This window comes from Mya arenaria, chromosome 8 (genome assembly GCF_026914265.1).
Source record: "Mya arenaria isolate MELC-2E11 chromosome 8, ASM2691426v1".
In the NCBI taxonomy this organism is placed as follows: domain Eukaryota; kingdom Metazoa; phylum Mollusca; class Bivalvia; order Myida; family Myidae; genus Mya; species Mya arenaria.
In genome coordinates, this window is record NC_069129.1 from 42733732 (window position 1) to 42748069 (window position 14338).

At 38.3% G+C, this 14338-nt stretch overlaps 1 protein-coding gene across 4 annotated transcripts in view; it reads right to left on the bottom strand.

The window, feature by feature from the left end:
• Window positions 1-14338, bottom strand: part of LOC128242140 (pregnancy zone protein-like) — a 364302-nt gene that overhangs the window by 309832 nt on the left and 40132 nt on the right. For all 4 annotated transcript variants that reach the window (XM_052959201.1, XM_052959199.1, XM_052959197.1 and 1 more), the window contains exons 9-11: window positions 12305-12344; window positions 11798-11888; window positions 399-486 (exon numbers count right to left, since the gene is read on the bottom strand). In XM_052959201.1, coding sequence (XP_052815161.1) covers window positions 399-486; window positions 11798-11888; window positions 12305-12344 — 219 coding nt within the window. The remainder of the gene's footprint in view (window positions 1-398; window positions 487-11797; window positions 11889-12304; window positions 12345-14338) is intronic.

A 14338-nucleotide genomic window follows, 5' to 3' on the forward strand; every position in this document is an offset into this window, starting at 1 on the left:
GGAAAAATCCATCGATTGTTCGAATACCTTAGCTATATTGTCTTATACATATGTATAATAAGTCGACTGACACTCTCAATCATGAAATAGAAATATAAAGTTTAAAAATCCCACCGAAAGATAAATTTAAAACACTATCATCCAGAAAGGTTTTAAACGAACTCACCATTACTGAGAATCTAAGTGTCAACCATGCGCTATTTGTGTGAAATTTCACATTGCTGAATGTGTTCAAATTCAAACCAAACAAAGAAGTGAAAATGCGTTCGATGAATTTAAAGGAATACATTTTGCAAAAATAATAATATATTTAGATATGTGTTATCCTATTTAACGGAATCATGCATGGTAAAATAATTACCAGAAAAAAAAGATCAACAACTGTATTTATTTCTAACCTCTATTTTTTTCTGTACTGTTTTTTCCATACCGCCATAATAAGCCATAATTTCGAGTTGACCTTGAACCTGCTTTCCGTACGTGTACCTGTAAAAAGACAATAATATATATGGTAATTATCCTGAAAGTAAACATCGATGTTTAAGGAATGCGAGCCTGTTAGCAAACATTGGTGTTTAAGGTCTTTATCCTGTAAGTAAACATTGGCGTATAAGGTATGTCAGCCAGTAAATTAACACTGACGTATAAGGTACGTCAGCCTGTAAGTAAACACTGACGTATAAGGTACGTCAGTCTGTAAGTAAACACTGACGTATAAGGTATGTCAGTCTGTAAGTAAACACTGACGTATAAGGTATGTCAGTCTGTAAGTAAACATTGACGTATAAGGTATGTCAGCCTGTAAGTAAACATTGACGTATAAGGTATGTCAGCCTGTAGGTAAACATTGACGTGTACGGTATGTCAGCCTGTAAGTAAACATTGACGTATACGGTATGTCAGTCTGTAAGTAAACATTGACGTATACGGTATGTCAGTCTGTAAGTAAACATTGACGTATACGGTATGTCAGTCTGTAAGTAAACATTGACGTATACGGTATGTCAGTCTGTAAGTAAACATTGACGTATAAGGTATGTCAGTCTGTATGTAAACATTGACGTATAAGGTATGTCAGCCTGTATGTAAACATTGACGTATACGGTATGTCAGTCTGTATGTAAACATTGACGTATAAGGTATGTCAGCCTGTATGTAAACATTGACGTATACGGTATGTCAGTCTGTATGTAAACATTGACGTATAAGGTATGTCAGCCTGTAAGTAAACATTGACGTATACGGTATGTCAGCCTGTAAGTAAACATTGACGTATACGGTATGTCAGCCAGTAAGTAAACATTGACGTATACGGTTTGTCAGCCTGTAAGTAAACAGTAAACATTGACGTATACGGTATGTCAGCCTGTAAGTAAACATTGACGTATAAGGTATGTCAGCCAGTAAGTAAACATTGACGTATACGGTATGTCAGCCTGTAAGTAAACATTGACGTATACGGTATGTCAGCCAGTAAGTAAACATTGACGTATACGGTATGTCAGCCTGTAAGTAAACAGTAAACATTGACGTATACGGTATGTCAGCCTGTAAGTAAACATTGACGTATAAGGTATGTCAGCCAGTAAGTAAACATTGACGTATACGGTATGTCAGCCTGTAAGTAAACATTGACGTATACGGTATGTCAGCCAGTAAGTAAACATTGACGTATACGGTATGTCAGCCTGTAAGTAAACAGTAAACATTGACGTATACGGTATGTCAGCCTGTAAGTAAACATTGACGTATAAGGTATGTCAGCCAGTAAGTAAACATTGGCGTATAAGGTATGTCAGCCTGTAAGTAAACATTGACGTGTAAGGTATGTCAGCCAGTAAGTAAACATTGTCGTATACGGTATGTCAGCCTGTAAGTAAACATTGACGTGTAAGGTATGTCAGCCTGTAAGTAAACATTGACGTATAAGGTATGTCAGCCTGTATATAAACATTGACGTGTAAGGTATGTCAGCCTGTAAGTAAACATTGACGTATAAGGTATGTCAGCCTGTAAGTAAACATTGACGTGTAAGGTATGTCAGCCTGAAAGTAAACATTGACGTATAAAATATGTCAGCCTGTATGTAAACATTGACGTATAAGGCATGTCAGCCTGTAAGTAAACATTGACGTATAAGGTATGTCAGCCTGTAAGTAAACATTGACGTATAAGGTATGTCAGCCTGTAAGAAAACATTGACGTATAAGGTATGTCAGCCTGTAAGTAAACATTGACGTATAAGGTATGTCAGCCTGTAAGTAAACATTGACGTATACGGTATGTCAGCCTGTAAGTAAACATTGACGTATACGGTATGTCAGCCAGTAAGTAAACATTGACGTATACGGTATGTCAGCCTGTAAGTAAACACTGACGTATAAGGTATGTCAGCCAGTAAGTAAACACTGACGTATAAGGTATGTCAGCCTGTAAGTAAACATTGACGTATTCGGTATGTCAACCTGTAAGTAAACATTGACGTATAAGGTATGTCAGCCTGTAAGTAAACATTGACGTATAAGGTATGTCAGCCAGTAAGTAAACATTGACGTATACGGTATGTCAGCCTGTAAGTAAACATTGACGTATACGGTATGTCAGCCTGTAAGTAAACATTGACGTATAAGGTATGTCAGCCTGTAAGTAAACATTGACGTATAAGGTATGTCAGCCAGTAAGAAAACATTGACGTATAAGGTATGTCAGCCTGTAAGTAAACATTGACGTATACGGTATGTCAGCCTGTAAGTAAACATTGACGTGTAAGGTATGTCAGCCTGTAAGTAAACATTGACGTATAAAATATGTCAGCCTGTATGTAAACATTGACGTATAAGGCATGTCAGCCTGTAAGTAAACATTGACGTATAAGGTATGTCAGCATGTAAGAAAACATTGACGTATAAGGTATGTCAGCCTGTAAGTAAACATTGACGTATAAGGTATGTCAGCCTGTAAGTAAACATTGACGTATACGGTATGTCAGCCTGTAAGTAAACATTGACGTATACGGTATGTCAGCCAGTAAGTAAACATTGACGTATACGGTATGTCAGCCTGTAAGTAAACACTGACGTATAAGGTATGTCAGCCAGTAAGTAAACACTGACGTATACGGTATGTCAGCCTGTAAGTAAACATTGACGTATAAGGTATGTCAGCCTGTAAGTAAACATTGACGTATAAGGTATGTCAGCCAGTAAGTAAACATTGACGTATACGGTATGTCAGCCTGTAAGTAAACATTGACGTATACGGTATGTCAGCCTGTAAGTAAACATTGACGTATAAGGTATGTCAGCCTGTAAGTAAACATTGACGTATAAGGTATGTCAGCCAGTAAGAAAACATTGACGTATAAGGTATGTCAGCCTGTAAGTAAACATTGACGTATACGGTATGTCAGCCTGTAAGTAAACATTGACGTATACGGTATGTCAGCCAGTAAGTAAACATTGACGTATACGGTATGTCAGCCTGTATATAAACATTGACGTGTAAGGTATGTCAGCCTGTAAGTAAACATTGACGTATACGGTATGTCAGCCTGTAAGTAAACAGTAAGTAAACATTGACGTATACGGTATGTCAGCCTGTAAGTAAACATTGACGTATACGGTATGTCAGCCTGTAAGTAAATATTGACGTATACGGTATGTCAGCCAGTAAGTAAACATTGACGTATACGGTATGTCAGCCTGTAAGTAAACATTGACGTATACGGTATGTCAGCCAGTAAGTAAACATTGACGTATACGGTATGTCAGCCTGTATATAAACATTGACGTGTAAGGTATGTCAGCCAGTAAGTTAACATTGACGTATACGGTATGTCAGCCAGTAAGTAAACATTGACGTATACGGTATGTCAGCCAGTAAGTAAACATTGACGTATACGGTATGTCAGCCTGTATATAAACATTGACGTATACGGTATGTCAGCCTGTATATAAACATTGACGTGTAAGGTATGTCAGCCAGTAAGTAAACATTGACGTATACGGTATGTCAGCCAGTAAGTAAACTTTGACGTATACGGTATGTCAGCCAGTAAGTAAACATTGACGTGTAAGGTATGTCAGCCTGTAAGTAAACATTGACGTATAAGGTATGTCAGCCTGTAAGTAAACATTGACGTATACGGTATGACAGCCAGTAAGTAAACATTGACGTATACGGTATGTCAGCCAGTAAGTAAACATTGACGTATACGGTATGTAAGCCAGTAAGTAAACATTGACGTATACGGTATGTCAGCCAGTAAGTAAACATTGACGTATACGGTATGTCAGCCAGTAAGTAAACATTGACGTATACGGTATGTCAGCCTGTAAGTACACATTGACGTATACGGTATGTCAGCCAGTAAGTAAACATTGACGTATACGGTATGTCAACCAGTAAGTAAACATTGACGTATACGGTATGTCAGCCAGTAAGTAAACATTGACGTATACGGTATGTCAGCCAGTAAGTAAATATTGACGTATACGGTATGTCAGCCAGTAAGTAAACATTGACGTATACGGTATGTCAGCCAGTAAGTAAACATTGACGTATACGGTATGTCAGCCAGTAAGTAAACATTGACGTATACGGTATGTCAGCCAGTAAGTAAACATTGACGTATACGGTATGTCAGCCTGTAAGTAAACATTGACGTGTACTGTATGTCAGCCAGTAAGTAAACATTGACGTATACGGTATGTCAGCCAGTAAGTAAACATTGACGTATACGGTATGTCAGCCAGTAAGTAAACATTGACGTATACGGTATGTCAGCCAGTAAGTAAACATTGACGTGTAAGGTATGTCAGCCTGTAAGTAAACATTGACGTATAAGGTATGTCAGCCTGTAAGTAAACATTGACGTGTAAGGTATGTCAGCCTGTAAGTAAACATTGACGTGTAAGGTATGTCAGCCTGTAAGTAAACATTGACGTATACGGTATGTCAGCCAGTAAGTAAACATTGACGTATACGGTATGTCATCTAGTAAGTAAACATTGACGTGTACGGTATGTCAGCCAGTAAGTAAACATTGACGTATACGGTATGTCAGCCAGTAAGTAAACATTGACGTATACGGTATGTCAGCCAGTAAGTAAACATTGACGTATACGGTATGTCAGCCAGTAAGTAAACATTGACGTATACGGTATGTCAGCCAGTAAGTAAACATTGACGTATAAGGTATGTCAGCCTGTAAGTAAACATTGACGTATAAGGTATGTCAGCCTGTAAGTAAACATTGACGTATAAGGTATGTCAGCCAGTAAGTAAACATTGACGTATAAGGTATGTCAGCCAGTAAGTAAACATTGACGTATACGGTATGTCAGCCTGTAAGTAAACATTGACGTGTACGGTATGTCAGCCTGTAAGTAAACATTGACGTATAAGGTATGTCAGCCAGTAAGTAAACATTGACGTATAAGGTATGCCAGCCTGAAAGTAAACATTGACGTATAAGGTATGTAGCTTTTGTTTAAGACCGTAGTTGTAGTTTTAATCAGTAGTTGTATTTTAAGACTGTAGTTATAGTTTAAGACTGTAGATGTATTTTAATTGCAGATACAGCTATAAACTGCAGCTGTAGCTGTAAAAAGCAGGTACCAAAGAGGTAAAAGACGATTAAAAATGTTGTTTCATAACTCTTCCAAGTAGTAGAGCCATTAGCAGTTTATAATAAACTGCTTTAGAATACAGCATTGTTCTTGAACTTTTGAATCTCTTTTTTATCATATTCCTTAGTTTTTCTTTAAGAGAATTAAAATTAACAGGTCGCATTTCTCAGATTAACCCAAAAATGAATGTGATAGAAAAACTTATTTGTATCGGCATGAAGATATACGACGTCAAAGGGATGGTCGATCATTGTCCGAACTAAACCATTACTTGAGTGTCATAAACATTTAATGTGGCTATGTTCGTACAAATTCATCCACTTGACCATGTATGTTGATGTGTGAACGTGTTGTTAAACCGATCGTCTGGATAACAGCTGTTACTAACACCCGTGCCATCGTACCACCGTACTGTATACTTGTCCATTTACCGTTCTCAACTGTATAACTATCCTTTTGAATATGTCATGATCTTGCGGAGAGTGAAATTTGTTTAAACAGTCGAAGCCCGTTGGTTCGAAATAGTTTGGCTCGATTTCCTCGTTGGCTGGGCCTGGATTTAAAGACCGAATTTGATTTACTGTTTGTAAGCATTCCGGCTTGGCTCGATATTCGCGAGGCTCGAAGTATTTTGGTCGGTTCCGTGGAAATCGAGCCAACGAAAAAAATAAACCATTCTTCATGTTTGCCGAAGTGCCATAATAGCCTATTTTATATATGAAAATACACTTATAACATTGTGTTTGTAACGAAAACGTTCATTCCACTGCACGACGCTTTAACTGAATTGCAGAATTGAAGCGTACGGTACGGGGGCACGGGTTTTCATAAAATCCGTCAGATAAATCAAAGTAATCTGTTGGAATGTAATATATCATCAACGTTCTTGTTCTCCAAGGCAACGTCGGCCAAAATGCTGCGACAAAGACGACAAATAATAATGAAGACAATGAATGTTCCAGAACCAACCAATTTAGGGACGGAACTTAACAAGCATAGATCGTCCAAGATTTCTGAGAGATTTAGATATCACGAACCAATTTAATATGAAGGATTAGTTATGGCCAACGGCACAGCAAGGGGTGAACGACTTCGCCTGAATATATGGTTAATCGTGTCTAAAACTAATTTCGCATGGACGACACTTCTCTTAAATAAAGACATCAATTAAAAGAAGATACTGAGGAAATATGGTACACATATATTGCCTGCCAATAAAACATTGCTATTCAGAGATTTATCAACACTTTTCAACAGAAATCGAAATATTTTAAAGGCTAGTTAAAGCTTACAAGGCGTTACCTAACAATCCTTGATAAACGCCCCTTATTTTTTTTATAAAGTGTATATGTACTGTGTTGTTTGTGGAGTTTTGTGCTGTTGTTCCGTGCGTCTGGTTGGTGATTGTTTGTTTTTGTGTTTTTTGTCTCTGGCGTTGACCATATGCCATTAAACGGGGTTTATTTGTTTTTAAACTTTCGACTATTGTGTTTGTTCCTGTAATTTTTCATATAAATATTTCTATAAGTGACCGAGCGAACGGCCCATAATACATGTTACAATACAAATCAAAAATAACAAAATACATATATGTAACTAAATAAGAGATGTGTCTCTTGGTTAGCAAGGTTAAGTATTATCTATAGCTAACACGAGTTTATGAACATAAAGAGCGGTGGATTTAATATGGGTAACATTTTCCGAAACCATTACCCATAAACCTCCCAAATCGGGATATTACATTGGTTGTTAGTTGACCCTTGCTGTGATGGCACTTATCGGACGAGACTAATACCCTTCTCTAAGAACTAATACCCAAGTCTACGAGTAGGTAATTTATCGTTGCCTTCATTAGTAATTAGCAAAAAAACAATCCACAGGAAATTTGGTTGCATGCTGTGGCACTATAACTGTCGCCATGTATGGTGTTTATATTACCTGTTTTGCTTTATTAAATAGTGTGTTTGTAGAAACGGTGATTGACTTTACTTCATGACAATAAAATAAGCTCGAGGGGGGGGGGGCGATCAAAACATCCCATGCCATTTTTGACTAGGCGGACAAATATCCCAGATCATATTGACATGGTGGACAAATATCCCAGATCATATTGACATGGTTGACAAATATCCAAGATCATTTTGACATGGTGGACACATGTCCCAGATCATATTGACATGGTGGACACATATCCCTGATCATATTGACATGGTTGACAAATATCCAAGATCATTTTGACATGGTGGACACATGTCCCAGATCATATTGACCAGGTGGCAACATATCCCAGATCATATTGACATGGTTGACAGATATCCCAAATCATATTGACATGGTTGACAAATATCCCGGATCATATTGACATGGTTGACAAATATCCCGGATCATATTGACATGGTTGACAAATATCCCAGATCATATTGACATGGTGGGCACATATCCCGGATCATATTGACATGGTGGACACATATCCTAAATCATGTTGACATGGTTGACAAATATCCCAGATCATATTGACATGGTTGACAAATATCCCAGATCATATTGACATGGTTGACAAATATCCAAGATCATATTGACATGGTGGGCACATATCCCAGATCATATTGACATGGTGGACATATATCCCGGATCATATTGACATGGTTGACAAATATCCCAGATCATATTGATATGGTGGCCACATATACCAGATCATTTTGACATGGTGGACATATATACCAGATCATTTTGACATGGTGGACACATATCCCAGATCATATTAACCAGGTGGCCACATATCCCAGATCATTTTGACATGGTGGACACATATACCAGATCATTTTGACATGGTTGACAAATATCTCAGATCATATTGACATGGTTGACAAATATCCCGGATCATATTGACATGGTTGACAAATATCCCAGATCATATTGACATGGTGGGCACATATCCCAGATCATATTGACATGGTGGACAAATATCCCAGATCATATTGACATGGTGGACAAATATCCCGGATCATATTGACATGGTGGACAAATATCCCAGATCATATTGACATGGTGGACACATATCCCAGATCATATTGACATGGTGGACAAATATCCCAGATCATATTGACATGGTGGGCACATATCCCAGATCATATTGACATGGTGGACAAATATCCCAGATCATATTGACAAGGTGGACACATATCCCTGATCATATTGACATGATGGACAAATATCCCAGATCATATTGACCAGGTGGCCACATATCCCTGATCATATTGACATGGTTGACAAATATCCAAGATCATATTGACATGATGGACACATATCCCAGATCAGATTGACATGGTGGACACATATCCCAGATTATATTGACATGATGGACAAATATCCAAGATCATTTTGACATGGTTGACAAATATCCCAGATCATTTTGACATGGTGGGGACATATCCCGGATTATATTGACATGGTGGCCACATATCCCAGATCATATTGACCAGGTGGCCACATATCCCAGATCATATTGACATGGTGGCCACATATCCCAGATCATATTGACCAGGTGGCCACATATCCCAGATCATATTGACATGGTGGCCACATATCCCAGATCATTTTGACATGGTGGACATATATACCAGATCATTTTGACATGGTGGACACATATCCCAGATCATATTAACCAGGTGGCCAAATATCCCAGATCATTTTGACATGGTGGGGACTTATCCCGGATTATATTGACATGGTGGCCACATATCCCAGATCATATTGACCAGGTGGCCACATATCCCAGATCATTTTGACATGGTGGACATATATACCAGATCATTTTGACATGGTGGACACATATCCCAGATCATATTAACCAGGTGGCCACATATCCCAGATCATTTTGACATGGTGGACACATATACCAGATCATTTTGACATGGTTGACAAATATCCCAGATCATATTGACATGGTTGACAAATATCCCAGATCATATTGACATGGTTGACAAATATCCCAGATCATATTGACATGGTGGGCACATATCCCAGATCATATTGACATGGTGGGCACATATCCCAGATCATTTTGACATGGTGGACACATATACCAGATCATTTTGACATGGTTGACAAATATCTCAGATCATATTGACATGGTTGACAAATATCCCAGATCATATTGACATGGTTGACAAATATCCCAGATCATATTGACATGGTGGACAAATATCCCGGATCATATTGACATGGTGGGGACTTATCCCAGATCATATTGACATGGTGGACACATATACCAGATCATATTAACCAGGTGGCCACATATCCCAGATCATATTGACATGGTGGACACATATACCAGATCATATTGACATGGTGGACACATATACCAGATCATATTAACCAGGTGGCCACATATCCCAGATCATAATGACATGGTGGACACATATACCAGATCATATTAACCAGGTGGCCACATATCCCAGATCATATTGACATGGTGGACACATATACCAGATCATTTTGACCTGGTGGCCACATATCCCAGATCATATTGACATGGTGGACACATATCCCAGATCATATTAACCAGGTGGCCACATATCCCAGATCATATTGACATGGTGGACACATATACCAGATCATTTTGACAAGTGGGCATTCCAGAACATTTTGACATGGTGGGCATTCCAGAACATTTTGAAATGGTGGACATTCCAGAACATTTTGCGTTTTTTCAATGCCTAAAACGCTTGTTTGTAACATTTGCTCAGAACATTTTTTATGCATGTATATAACTTTCCTACACCTCAATCACCCTATAGCAGTGTGTGTATACCACGTGATAAATTGCGTCATGAATGCTTCGTCGGAATGCAATTTTTTGCTTTGAATGTCGACTTTAAACAGTCTTTCCTATTTCTTCACCATTTTAAATGAAACATAGCGCAGTCTACGCCGCTTACGGAGCCTCGCCTTCGGTCTTTTACCAGAGTTTGATTGAGAGTTAAGTTTCTTAAAGCACTTTTCACAATACGGCCGTCTGACGGAGCACTGTCAAAACATTATTTTGGAAACAGGTTTGTCGAAGTGTTTGATGAAACTAATCACCTTATCAAACTTCGGTAATACAACGAAGGCGGGGCTCTTTAAGACTGCCCTTTGTTTTATTAAAAATGGTGTAGTAAAAGAAAAGATTAAGTCAATGTTTATTTTAAGCAGAATATTGCCTTACGACGTAGCCTATATGACGTAATTTATCACGTGGTATACACACACTGTTTATTATCACACTATTATTGGTTACCGGACATACACAATCCACACTATTACATGTCTTGGACAACGTTCCTAAATTAGTGCTTGCTCGGCACTAAACAGCGGGCACTTATCAAACAAAAACTGCCCTTTAATTCATTTCTCAAACTGTTGAACTATTTTACGGTGACATGCTGGATCCTTATAAGCATGGTAAATTTTTGTGTTGTTGTTGTTGTTGTTGTTGTTGTTTGTTGCTGTTGTTGTTTTTATTGGTAAATGTATTTCATTGTCATGCCAAGATTTTCTAATAGTGCATTTCATTATTAATATCGCCAATAACTTAATTTGTTGCTGCTGCTGTTAGTGATGTTGTTGTTGCTGCTGTTGTTGGTAAATGGAAATGTTTGGTTAATGGTGAGTGGTTGACATTTGTATTAGCTGACTTCTTATCAGTAACTATAGTTCGCCAACTTCAGATTATTCACTGAGTGCCAGCAACAATTGAAAGCCAGTATCAAAATTAAATACCCGAACGGTTTGGTAATATGAGGTAATAGGAACATGCATTTTCAATAGTGTAGTAAGTTTAAAACTACGTGCTTTTATTTCCAGGTCACCAGCTCTTTGATATGTTTTGATTTATTATGTATGTTTGGTATTCATGTCGGAAAATAGCTCATTGAGCTAATGTTTCTTTTTAACATTTACCCGACTTTAAATAACGATTCTTGTATCTTGTATCTAGTAAGCATTGGATGCAACTACGTCAATCTCCGGACGACCAAATTGCATAAACAAGCATTTGCCGAAAAAGAATGTTCATGGTTTACAAAATTCAAAAAAAAACTCTCGACAACCACTTCTTTAAATAATGCTTACAATAATAGTTTGCAATAATTATGAAGTAAACGGAAGATTATATTGGTACTTACTTAGCGTCCACCGTTCCGGAAACAGTTAGATCGTTATTGTATGTTCCGTAACTCGGCTTCATGCTGACAGTGACTTCAAACTTTGGCAAAACTAAAAATCAAGTCAATCAAAATTTACTCATTTTTAAGTCGAAGGAAGGTTAAAATTGAATAATCGTATATATATAAATTTCAATTGGATGACATCGGCGGTAATAACCGCGTAGTTACCTGTTCAGGGTGGTTCGATCCCCGCTCGGAGTGCCTCGTGAATGATATTCAGAATTGGTAATAGAAATCATACTGGTTTTTAAGGCCTAGTTAAGGAATGTTACAGGCAATTCGACCTCTGCTGTGACACTATGCAATAAACAAGGGATGCACTGTACAGCATTATTTTGTATTTGTATTGTATGTATAACAATCAGCTTTACATGCTTAAGATAAATAAACTTTCTGTTTTGTTTTGTTCTGTTCTGTTCTGTTCTGTTCTGTTCTGTTCTGTTCTGTTCCGAAGTCAATACATACCATATTCTTTAACTTCGAACGTTGCCTCTGTATAGCTAGTCTGAAACAAATATTTAAAAATAGATATGCTTCATTAAAACATACGTTCTGACATATCGTGGAATTAACGTTTGTTTTCATGCGCTTAGTCCTTTGTAAAGAAAAACCGTTACCTTCATATTGTTAAAATTCGCAATGAGTTATGAAGTCATTGTTTATCTAAAATTGAGCTCCTATTGGATTAGCGCGACGTCATTTAACAAATGATGTACGACGTAACAAAAATCAATTATTCTTTAATTCAAAAGTCTGTTGCCGCTTAAATTTCTTTGCGAATAAATACTCACTTGTAGAATATACTGCTATTTCTTTAATCGTAAATATAAGATGTAAATATAAGTATTGTTTACCTTTTTTCTTGCGTTTATGCTGTATGAACGCAGTAGGGCAAGCGCGCTTTATGGAATTTGATCGCGTGCCCTACTGCGTTCATACAGCATAAACACAAGAAAAAGGCAATCAATTCTGAAATGAAGTATCCGATATGTATTGAATCGTAAAACAAGTTAATGTTATCCAAAATATTAACACAATTATCAACAAGAGATGTTTGTCAAACATTATGCCCCCCCCCCCCCCGAGCGCCATGTTGTCAGGATTATATGGACAATTGAATGAAATATGCATGAACCGAAATGACAGCTGATTTGTCGCTGACATTGTATGCCGTTGAGGCAGTTTTAAGATTATGACCATTCAAAGTTTGAGGATTGAGTGTGGTATGACCATGACCTTTGACTCTATGACCTCAAAATCCATAGTAGTCATCAGCTGGTCACCAAAAATCTAAATGTTAAGTTTGAGGGCTGCAGGCATTGACAAGTTATCACACTGACAAGCATTTTTCGTTCAAGGTCACTGTAACCTTGACCTTTGACCCAATGACCCCTTAAATCATAAGGGGTCATCTACAGGTCAGACACAACTCCAAGTCAAGTTTGAGGGCCATGGGTGCAGGCATTGTCCAATTATCACTTGAAACATTTTCACATTCAAGGTCACAGTGAACCTGACCTTTGACCCAATGACTCCTGAAATCAATAAGGGTCATCTCCTGGTCAGGCCCAACTTACATGTCAAGTTTAATGATCATAGATTCAGGCATTGTTGAGATATCACTGGGAGAAGATTTGTTAACATTTTTTCGTTAAAGGTTACAGTGACCTTGACCTTGGCCTGATGACCCCCAAAGTCAAGAGGGGTCATCTACTGGTCAGGCCCAACCTTCATGTCAAGTTTGATGACCATACGTCCAGGAATTGTCTAGTTTGCTTTCAAGATCACTGTGACCTTGACCTTTGACCCCTTAAATCAATAGGGGTCATCTACTGGTCAGGCCCAACCTCCAAGTCAAGTTTGAGGGCCATGGGCGCAGGCATTGTTGAGTTATCACTCGGGCAACCTTTTATCGTTCAAAGTCACTGTTACCTTGACCTTTGGCCCAATGACCCCTAAAATCAATAGGGGCCATCTACTGGTCAGGCCCAACCTCCAAGTCAAGTTTGAGGGCCATAGGTGGAGGCATTGTTGAGTAATCACACGGACAACCTTTTACCATTCAAGGTCACTGTGACCTTGACCTTTGGCCCGATGACCCCCAAAAACAATAGGGGTCATCTACTGGTCAGGCCCAACCTGAAAGTCAAGTTTGAGGGCCATGAGTGCAGGCATTGTTGAGTTATCACATGGACAACCTTTTACCATGCAAGGTCACTGTGACCTTGACCTTTGGCCCGATTACCCCTAAAAACAATAGGGTTCATCTACTGGTCAGGCCCAACTTCCATATCAAGTTTGATGACCATAGGTCAAGGAATTGTTGAGTTATCACTCGGACAAGCTTAAAATTTATTTTACCATTAAAGGTCACTGTGACCTTGACCTTTGACCCGATGAGCCCTATAATCAATAGGGGTCATCTACTTGTCAGGCCCAACCTTCATGTCAAGTTTGATGACCATACGTCCAGGAATTGTTGAGTTATCACTCGGACAA